Source organism: Haliotis rubra, unplaced genomic scaffold (assembly GCF_003918875.1).
Source record: "Haliotis rubra isolate DU_JTF1 unplaced genomic scaffold, ASM391887v1 Scf5, whole genome shotgun sequence".
NCBI classification, from domain to species: domain Eukaryota; kingdom Metazoa; phylum Mollusca; class Gastropoda; order Lepetellida; family Haliotidae; genus Haliotis; species Haliotis rubra.
In genome coordinates this window covers 2,768,285-2,779,943 of record NW_025767190.1, presented here as the reverse complement: position 1 = coordinate 2,779,943, position 11,659 = coordinate 2,768,285, and the positions used below count along the sequence as shown (strand labels likewise).

At 37.6% G+C, this 11,659-nt stretch overlaps 1 protein-coding gene across 1 annotated transcript in view; it reads left to right on the top strand.

Annotated features, from left to right (window-relative positions):
- The first annotated feature begins 403 nt into the window (after positions 1-403).
- LOC124291803 (E3 ubiquitin-protein ligase SMURF2-like) overlaps positions 404-11,659 on the top strand; it is a 74,877-nt gene continuing 63,621 nt past the window's right edge. The window contains 1 exon segment of the mRNA XM_046728877.1: positions 404-561. Within this exon segment, the coding sequence (XP_046584833.1) occupies positions 507-561 (55 nt within the window). The 5' untranslated portion in view covers positions 404-506.

The following is an 11,659-nucleotide window of genomic DNA, read 5'->3' as shown; positions in this document are numbered from 1 at the left end:
TTATTTATTTAATAAAATATTTTTCTTACGAAAAAAAACTAATAAATACATATATATTTCAAGGAAGTACTAATCTCAAAACCCTGTTCACTTGTCATGCCCTATTTATTCAATGACACCCTATTTTTTACCCCACTCGGATGACAGTAACAAAAGAAGATGACGTCACGGTGCCCTGGTTAAACCTACAGCGTTTTGAAATCTAGTGACTACAGTACTGACATAAATGTGTGTGTGTGTGGGGGGGGGTGGGGGGACTTGGAAGGAGTGATAACTTTTTTTCCAAAGCTGTATTCGTAGTTCCTATATATTCTGTGTGTGGTATAAATACCTTATTCATGAACTACCGTGACGTCACAAGAACCCCCCTCATACTCACCGGAAGTGACGAGCCGACTCACTGCTCATTTGCATGTGAACAGCTTGGTGCACATGAAGTCAACACTGGAGTAAGTTGGCTTATGTCTACTACACAAAGAGGATGTTCAAATACAAATTTCGTTTGAATGATGGCTAGTGAAGGGCCAAGGAGGAATGGACCCATGAAATTACGTCTTACAGGTAAAATCTAACAAGCATTATATGTTATATTACCCTCTCCGTGGGCAGACCGAAAAGCAACACATTTGAGTCGGTCCAATGAAACATGGCTGCCATTCTCGACTCGTTGTTCGAGATATAGTCCTAACTTTGACATACTGATACTACTAATACCCACTGCTAGGCATGGTACAAGGACACAAGAGTATGTTGTTTCATTTCTACCAGCAGAAATAAAATGTCAACATTGTCATAGTTCCCTCTTTCAGTAAGGAATAACCGCGACAAGCCGACTTCCGCAAGCAGTCAGCTATGGTCTTATTGAACGATTGAAGATTTGAACTGAAGTCTTTGCTTGATATTATTAGACGAGCAAATATCTTACCCTGTGAAACTTTAGTTAAGCTTTTAACGTGTTAGACTTTTAAGTCAGTTGTTGGATATTTAAGTTTTAGTAAGTGACAAGGATACAAGTTGTCTGTCATCCAATGGAAATACGTCCACTTTGTTATTAGGTATAAAATGACTTATGCATGAACAAGAGCTTCGTCGTAGGAATTTGGATTTGTGTTTGTATACTGTAAATTCTTGAAATTTATGTTGGTAGACTGCCTATGATTACAAACATGGCAATGTCCCGCCTGTATTGGACTAATGTGTCTCATTACTCTTGAACTATGCAATGTGGAAAGGTGATTTCTTTCCTTGTGAGAATGTGGCAAGTAGGAATGAATTAATCTGTCGGCAGTAAGTCATTAGTTTGTTGAATCATAGAAGTGATTGAAAAGGTGTGAAACACAGCAGGTGATTGTCAGTGCAGCTATGCCTCATGACAGACAATAGAGAATTATTGGAGTCTTCTGATATACACTCAAGCAGACACACACACCTTTAACATTTTCATCATTGTTCATGGGAAATACATAGTTTTGTTGTCAGTTTCCTCATTGTTGATCTCAAACAGCCTTGTATTTACTAAATTACCTAACATGCTTACATTTCTGGAAGTTGTAGACCTGTGAAGGTCCGGGTTAGAATATTGATCTTCAGTAACCCGTGCTTGTCGTAAGAGGCAACAGGATCAGGTGGTCAGGCTCGCTGACTTGGTTGACACTTGTCATCGGTTCCCAATTGCGCAGATCGTTGCTCATGCTGTGTTGATCACTGGATTGTCTGGTCCAGGCTCGATTATTTACAGACTGCTGCCATATTGCTGGACTTTAGCTGAGTGCAGGCATAAAAATTACGGAGTGAGTTGTAACCTGTCACACCTAATATTATATACTAGTGGTGGGAATCGGTTGAAATTTCCCCTTGCCTTGTGGTCTGAGTTGGGTATTCATTACTGTTTTTCTAAGAATTATTAGCGACAATCGATTATGCAATTTTGCAATCGATTATCACATCGGATAAGGGTAACCAATCAATTATCGATTATAATCGATCATTGGAATACCACTATTATATACTTCAGTTGTTGTCATGATCAGTCATTGTTCCATATTAATCATGAAAGTCCAAGGGTCCTTGTAGTGTTACTTTTGTCCTTGTAGTGTAAGTGTTAGATTAAATCTTAGGAGCAAACCTAAAGGCTTCCAGTCCCTCCCCCACTTACTGTTTTGCAAGTCACATTCAACTAGCTCAGTGTGCAACTTAACCACATGTCCAAATCTAGTAACAGTCTAACTATGTTCAGCTTTAGGAATAGTCAGTGCGTTGACATGAAATCTATGGAAATCTATGGAAAATGATGCCACCTTGGGCCATTAGTGGACTGAAAACGTTGTACAGAAGTGTTAGTGGTTAGTATTGCATACCTATTAATATAGTTAACATGGTGATATTTACCAAACGTTTTGCATCAACTCGTCACTAAATTTTCCATTAGCTATTGTATGTTCAGTTGTCTTTAACCATTGTCACAAATGTCATACACTGATTTCATTGATCTACATGCTGTTCATTGTATGTCATTGGTTTGTGTCAGAACGTCCCCTCATGCTTCTTTTTTCACCCACACATAAGTCTTTAAAAAGTTGTTCAAATATGAGCTCAGCGAGATGTGTTTTTGTCTTTCATGAATCTAAATTGATAGACACACAATTCACTGGTAGTAAATAGAAAAAGTTCAACGTGCTGAGCGAGCGTATTATGTATGAACTTGGAAGCTATCAAGTGATAAACACTGTACTGACATGCCATTCTGATAACCTCTTATTTTCTCATAGCATTTGGATGTGTTGTGGGTTAACTGTTTGTGGAACCATAGTTATCTCAGTCAACAGTACACAGGGGACATTGTCTTTACAGATATGAAGTCATTTGCATAGCATGTCAAACCTACAAGCACCTTACATTTGGGTACATATGATGAGATAATGTATGGAAATATTTCTCATTTGCAGATTAATTATTTCATATAGCAATGAAAATGAACATTATGACATTTTAATTGTATGGCAGAATGACATGATTTGACACCTCAGTTGTATTCATTTCTATGTTATGTATATGTCAGGGTAGAGACTGCGATCTGGTAGAATCAGAGATTCTACCAGTAGAGATTCTGATCGGAGTCTCTACCAGTAGAGACTGTGATCGGAGTCTCTACTGGTAGAATCTCCGATCCTACTCGTAGAGATTGTAATCGTAGTCTCTACTGGTTGAATCGGAGATTCTACCAGTACATTTCCAATTCAACTTGTAGAAACTCCGATCCTACTAGTAGAGGCTGCAATCGTCTTCAACTGGTAGAAACTCCGAGTGATCTGTGGGTAAACATCAAAGACACTTTTTCTGAACAGTACTATGCATTTTATTCAGATATAACACTAGACTGTTTCCACTTCTACAGATATATTAAGGACTAAAAATACCAATGTGTCTTGAGAGATCATATTACAATACATACATATATTACAAAACTGATTACAAGCAAGATCAATTGCATAATCAGTGTTTGCCCTAGGCATAAAAATTTAGAGTCTTTGTTGTGATTAAATCATGACTCCCTGGTGTCATGAGAGGGAGTCATGGACATGTTTTTGGGAGTCAACTTCTTTCATCAAGAGATTAACTGTTTAATAACAACAGGTCCAAGTTTTAAACAACAATAAATTACAATATGTACTCAAACTTAAACTAAAGTAAAGTTAACTGAACTAACAGCCCAGGTCGAGCATTGCCTCAACAATGACGTGAGCTTATAAATTCACTGCATATTTGAGATAATTTGTGAGTCAAATACGCAGGTTTTCTGCGTCATGGCAAAAACTGCATAATCATAAGTACTAAACTTTATTTTGGCACACGTTAGTTGTTGATGGGTGGCACTTTGTTGAGCATTTCATTCCTTGTTTTTTGCACCTACATCTGTTCGTTACACAGGTCCCCTTGCAAGAACATACAGTTGATCCTTGTGTCCTGCTTGCTGTCCAACCGTTGTATAAATCAAATAATTAATATAAATCATTACCCCATCTGCCATATCCCCACCTGGTCATTTCCCAACCTCAATGGAAAGCAGTGTTCTTATAACAATTACTGATCTTAAGTTTTGAAATACATCTGAATGAACTTCCTACTTTTAACTGAGACTTTGATAACAAACATTTAACACCTCACTGTAAACAATATCAAAATAAAAAATAAAAATGGTTTGTAACACTGTATTTACATCATGAGACCAAGCTGCCAAATTTGGACTCCACTCAAAAAACAAAAACAAAATACCTTACTCCAAAACAGACTTAACAAATAATGTTAACAAGATATATTAACAATAAATAAGTTAAATTATAACTGGCAAATAATAGGAAAACATAATCCCCACTTATTATACTTGCTTGCATAAGCTTGCACTTGCTTGCATAGGTTATTCCATATAATCGTAGTCTCTACCAGTAGAGACTACGATTGCAATCTCTACTAGTAGGATCGGAGATTCTACCAGTAGAGACTCCGATCGCAATCTCTACTGGTAGAGACTCCGATCACAGTCTCTACCCTGACATATACATGTAACTTTACAAATTGTTTTTGTACTGATAGATACAGTGCTTGAGATTACTGGTAGAGATCCTTGTATCTTGAGGCAATTTATAAAGCAAGGGACATTTTGGTTGAGCTTCAGATCGCCAGAGGGCCTTGGTCACTGATCCATGGAAAAGCCTATGTCCTTCCATCTCAAACCAGTAAGGGGTCCTCTGTGTCTATTAGTCTGAAACCTCCCTTTGTTTTCGATGGTACAGAGTCACCAGGTCCTTGATGCTGTGTGTAGCCCTGTAGAGACTGCCACTTACTTATTATTTCACTATGAGCTATCTACACACCAGTTATATTTTAGGTCTGTATATTACATGTTGTGTAGTTCAGGGCACATATCTTGTGGTTGGTATGTGACAGATGTTACCAATGTGTGTATGCAATCCCATGGAAACATCCACATCATTAATTGACTATGGTAACATACTGTTTGTTTGCAAGGAGTACAAGGATCCTAAATATAGCTATGTTGAATATGCAATTTTCATTTGCTTGGGATTTGCTTGAAACTGCCATCTGCGTGGCATATCAAAGTTTGAATATGTAAGAACCACACAATATATTGGAGGTAACAAAGCTGGCTCGGGTTATTTTGAAAAAGGTTACGTTTTCTAAATCAAAAGGAATCAATCTTAAATTACATGGCATTCATATAAAATTTGGCACTAAATCTCATTCTGCATAATTTGTCAGATTAACATTGAAAAACAAGTTAACATCTTCATAACATCAATAAATATGTGAATTGGATTTTTCTTTATTCTGTATAACAGTATTGGTAGGGTTACTCACATTTGCTTCAGGGTCTGGGACGTATAATTCACACAACTTTTAAGCAGTGGTCTAAGTTATCCAAGCTGTCAATCAAGCATAGTGATAACATAAAACAATATCCCCAAAATGTGTTTGGTTGTCACACTTAGGAAGTATGCAAAGTGACCTGTCATTTGGGCTTGGGCCGGTCTTTCTGTCATCATGCAGGAGTCAGTCCTTGTTATGGAAAATAGAGATCAGATAGCTACAATGTTTGCTGAGTATTGTGTAGTTTTTTTGGTACATGTCCACAATAGTGCAGCGAAAGACTCAATTACTCGTCCAATGACATGGTTGGTCTGTGACAGGTGAAATCCCATGGGACTAGTTGTGTTATAATCAAAATTTAGCCATTTTCCAGCCTGAAATGAGCTATGGGCTAATTTGATTGGACCACCACTACCATAAACTCTTCACTGTTTGTCTTTGATCTGTTTTTATTTCAGTTATCATGAGGGCGACCTGCATAGAGATGCTTAATGGCATGTTAATTCCCTACTAGTAATTCATCTCGACAGACAAGTTGATATATGCCCATATCTATCTGCAGCTATTTTACATAATCACATCTCTGAAACAGCTGTGGACTACTTTAATATGACCTGTCAAGCCATCATGTGTGCACAACATGATCAGTTTTCTGTTTAAGAATGATTGAAACATGATATTGGGATCAGCAAAACAACAAAAGGACAATACAGTTTCATTTCCTAAACCGCCACATTTGACCAATGATATCTTAGCCTTATTAGTTATAATGGCTGTGGGTATATTGTTAACCATGCTTTAATTCTGCATACCGTCTTTGGAAAGATATTCATCAGATCACCAGCTCAACAATGCATTCATGTAACACAGTGGTTTAGTCATCAGCATGTCATTTTGTAAAGAGGAAATCCTCTCATTTTGAGTTAAACATGTAAAAGTAGGTCTGAATAGGGCCTGTCTCTTACCATGTATATCGTGGTCTACATTATAGTACATAATTCTGAATTACATTGTTACAATGTCTGACCCCCTCTGTCATGTTTGTTAAGTGGTATGTCAATCAATCAACATTGTACAGCTTAAATTGTACTCATAATGGTAGGTGTGAACTGTTTGTGGTTTGGAAAAATACTTTCCACTGACATGCTTGATCACTGATGCGGTAGGTGATGAAGAGGCACAATGGTTGATAGTGATCACAATCATGTCATGCGTTTGGTGAATGGACAGTTTAATAGCAATAGATTTTGTTTGGGCCTTTTGTAGTGTCCCTTGGCTGACCCTGTATCACTTGTGTGCAGGTTGCTGTGATATGGCTGGAATATTGTGGCTTTCCTTCTGTCACCCTGGAACCCAATTGTCACACTGGAATTTGTGAAGAGACCAGGGCCTAGATTTTCGAAGCTTTCTTAGCGCTAAGATAGTCGTAAGTGCCATACATTAACATTAACTTACGACTATCTTAGAGCTAAGAGAGCTTCGAAAATCTAGGCCCAGGTTCCTTGGTTTGGGGTCAGAGTCAATACGTTTTGGTCACTGCCGTATTTGAAATTGTGGTGCCATTTTTAAAAATTATTTTTAAAATTTTTTTTTCATTGACAAGAAGATTTACAAAATTTTGTGTTTTCAGACCATCTGACTGCCAGGACTCCACCTTGCCCTAGCCTAATCTCTTTACTATGTGAACACTTCTTAACGCTTTGTTATAACATTTAACTTACTGAGTTGTTTTGGGGTTGGTTTTTATTTTTTCATGTATTGTGAATGAAAAATGCTATCATATCCTTAAGTGCTCTTGCTTGGCAAATTTGGGAAAATCACTACTGCATTCAAGATTTGTACTTGACATTATGAACATATTATTCTGTCATTGCATTCAAAGCAATAATCTAAAAGCCTCTGCCACTTGCTTGCTTCTATTTTAATTGACATAGAGGTCATCACTGAAACGCTAGAAAAATACTAATCATGGTAAAAACTGTGTTAATAATTGATTCACATTAATTACAATTTTGGAATACCTAATGCAGATTCGGGGCCTGCCATCAGTCTGAGCAGGTGTAGATAAATACCTGATCACAATCTTAGTACTGTGGTATATACTATATTTATTACACAGCGTATCTAACAAAGTGTATATTGTCCATATGTTGTGAGGTATATTTGGTTGCCCTGGGAGACATGGCTAGCATTGTACAGCATGTGTTTTATTGGAGTAAACCATGCTTGTATCTGGTCACTTTGGCAGAATCATTTACAAAACTAACGTAATGCTGAACATGTACTTGTGGTGATTTTTCATGTTTATTTGTACAATACAAAAATGTCACAAAAAATCCATCAATAGTGAATCAAACTACAACCAAAATATTTAAACATTACTACAAAGAATGTTGCCAGAAAGAATTCTGAAAGATATACCATATGTACTGGGAAAACTTGCATTTCAGTTAAGTTTCAGAACACTTTACTCTTGTTTTAGGTGTAAACCATGGTAGTTTGATCTTGGTTCAACATATATTATGATGATATCAGTAGAGTAGATTGATATCCTATTCATTTGATGGAGATATTTTACCATAGTGCTTGAGTTGTCTTCCCCGTGGTATCAATCAACTGGAGGTCAGTGCATAGTGATACAAATATTACACAATGAAATACCAATGAATATATATCACAATACCTTTGGAAAACACTGCTCTAATGCATATCCTGAATCATGTATATGTTCATCTTGTTCAGTGACAAGTGACAACTTGTCATCTAAGAATCAAAACTATTCAGGAACAGTTTCTTGTACATGAGACTCTGGCAACGATTTGTGACCATACCACATCTAATTAACTGGGGGGACAATTATGAATTGTGAAACATAAAATTTCTTAATTCAAGTATTTATTTCAAATATTATTTACTAATTAATAAGTGGCAGTTTACTTGTCACATGGACTGCTCTTTATTTTGTGTTCGCTTTTTGTTAGTTTTCGTCCCACAAGATGCTTTGCAGCTTGCACGTTGGTTTCTATAGGTGTCACCATTGCTTCCTGTTGGTATAATATAATTTGTGTAGCCTGGTTTTATATAACCTATAACCTGTAAGCTTGCACCTGTGTAGCGTGGTCAAGAGCATTTCAGGTGTATTCAAAGGGGCCTGTCATAATTGGTTGTCCAAATTATTTCACACTCAAATTCAAAACCTGTATAATGTATCAAGTAAAATGTTCAGAAATGTCCTTTATATTCTTTGTTTTGAATTGGAATAATTGTTTTCATTAAGACTTAAAAGAGGATCTGAAGAGTTTCGTCAGACACTGGAGTTTAAGTTGTTGAGTCCCGACGGCAGCCTGGCTGATTTTTTCTTTTCAGATCTTGCTTTCTGTACTACTCAAAGGTTGGGTTTACTCAATTCTTTGATATTTCATCTGTCAACTAAAAAACTGCATGATTCTTTGTCATGTAATAGAATGAAATATTCATTTTACTTAAATCGTGCTAATTTCCTGTTCTATTTTTTTAAATGATGTGGCCGTATATTTCAAAGACCATAAACTTTGACTTGCATTCTCATTTCAAGGATAACTGATGAGAAAGGCAGAAGCAATTTTTTCTCCCACCGCATGAAAGAAGATACCCACATGAGTTTCGTTGTCTGTTATTCCTATGTACACATCTTGGTATCAATGTTTCTCTTGTCGTTTCACACTTGTCTGTGTTATATGAACTATGTAAATTTAATTGCATAAATGGCTTTTCAGCTACTGTCTTTCCAAAATTTCAAACTTTTTAGAGTTCCGTAGTAACTATAAATAAATTGGTCATCGACGGAATTGATTGAGTACACAGACATGATGTGCTCTGTTTAAGTAGGCAATGCTAGTTCAACACTGGCAGTCTTCCTACTGTAATCACCAAACATGGTACACATTCCATCTGCTGAAGTAGATCACGGGACTGGTCATTTTATTATTGGGGGATGGTGGATAGGACGTGTATGGATGAGGGACTGCCCATCAAGAGAATATTACTTGCTCTTGGGGAGGGCCTTAAGACTAATACACTTGTTTGGGGAGGGTCATGAGAATAATGCACACATTTGGAGAGGGTCGGGATAAAATAGACAAGGACATAGGGAGGGACATCCAAGACTAGAAAAAATCATTGGTGGAGGGTCATTATTTTCCAAGGCAGCGCCAAAGGTCAATACAGTCTATCAGGCCTGACTGACAGCCCTTTACAAGGCCAGCATGAAAACAACCATTTAATGACATCCATTCATGAAACTCTATGCAGTACTTGTGAAGGATATCAAGAAAATCATAAAAAAGGTCACACCCATAAAATAACAACAGTATTTCTTAATAAGTTACGAATAGTGAAATAGCACAATGGGAAATAGACAAAAGGGTGCATTGCGGGTGCAAGAATTGGGGACTGGCATCTACATCTTAGTAGAAGGGCCAGTGGGGTAGCCTAGTGGTTAAAGCGTTGGCTCGTCACACAGATGACCCAGGTTCGATTCCCCACATGGGCACAATGTGTGATGCCCATTTCTGGTGTCCCCCATCGTGATATTGCTGGAATATTGCTAAAAGCGGCGTAAAACTAAATACAGTCAGTCTTAGTAGAAGTGAGTAGAGGGAACGTATTAAGATGGCTTGCAGATTGGTGTAGACGTTCGGGGGAACTGGGATGCTTAATACATCAAATACAGTCTGTTAGTGGCTGTGATATAAGTAGTTTCTGTACACCTGCAATATTCCTTTTGTGACATAACACGTTATATCATGTTGAACCAACAATACTGAACATGTTTTGGCTACTGAAATACAGTATTACAATCTGTTAATTTGTACATTCTGTGTTAATATGGATTGTCATCCATCAGTTCTTTGTGTGGCTTTTTGTTTTTTATTTTCTGGTTGTGAAAAACCCCATAAAATTTGAGAAGTTTTTGTCTGAGGTCTAATATTCTTTTGTGATTCAGCAATGAGTCTGAGTCATCAGCCAGTGTTTTGTTGCTCTTGTTCGTTACAGGTTGCTATTGCTTCACATCAAATGTACAGATTTAATGATCCTGATGATCATTTGTCGTTTGAAGTCTTTGCCCTTGAAACCAGGGATTTCTCAATTTATGCTTGAGTGGTTATGGAATGGATTTACACTGAACTCAACTCAAACTATTTGATTAACATCGTAGCTTGAAATTCATATCAATCAATAAACTATTTCTGCATGGCTAAACAAATTGGGACTTGTTTGTTTTCAAACAAAGGATATTAATATCTGTGGATATTGATGTCTGGATAGAGAGCAGGCATGCTCTATCCATCAGTAACAAGGAATTACCTCAGAGCTATTTTGAATACTATCACTGTACAACACATAATAACTTGACAAAATTTGAACAGCTTCTTAAAGGGTGCACTTGGTATGCTGAAACTTGTATTGAACAAATTCTGGTGGAAGTCCAGGTCACAATTCATAGCTTGTGATTGCAGGTTACGCTCTGATTAGCGTCCAAGTACAGCTGTTTCCTGTTGAATGGCTCTTCTACCATTTGATAACACCATTAATGTGTTTCCCCAGCTAACATTTGATGGGCATAACCTTCAGCAGTAAGCCAGGCAGCAGAGTAAGCATATCACAAGAATGCACACAAAGCAAGCCTAGCCCCTACACAGGTCTTTGATAGACAAGGTGGCTATATTATATAAGTAACACTGTTTGCACTGGGTGGCCCAGATAAGGTGTTGCTGACCAGGTCGAAGGAGGCTAATAGTGTTGAAATGATTTATGGTATGCGGGCAGGGACAGACTGGCTGGCCTCTGGTAATCAGGCCCAACTGGACAGACTGAGATCTTGACCGACTGTTCAAACATCAGGAGAATTAACAAGTACAATACCCGTGCCTCTTGGCTATGTCTGGGACCAGCCCAGGCTGTTCTGTACCCTTACTGATTAGCTGGGCAGACAGGTCTTGTCAACATGGTCAATACACTGCGGCAGAATTATGATTTTTGGACAGCATGATTTACAGCCATGGTCTTGATGATTTATCGCCAATATTCTGTTGGTTTTGAAGTGGTATAGTGGAGAAAGAGAGTCATCATTGTTTCATTTCAAGATTGAATCTACTCGATCTCATCTCATCATAAACTGAGTCAGCTATTCATGATTGGTTTCGGTGTTGGTTCTGTATACTTGATGAGGGTCAAATGTACTGGAGACCTGGGAGTGAAAGCAGTTTATTTGTACCCACTTAGAAAGTAAGGT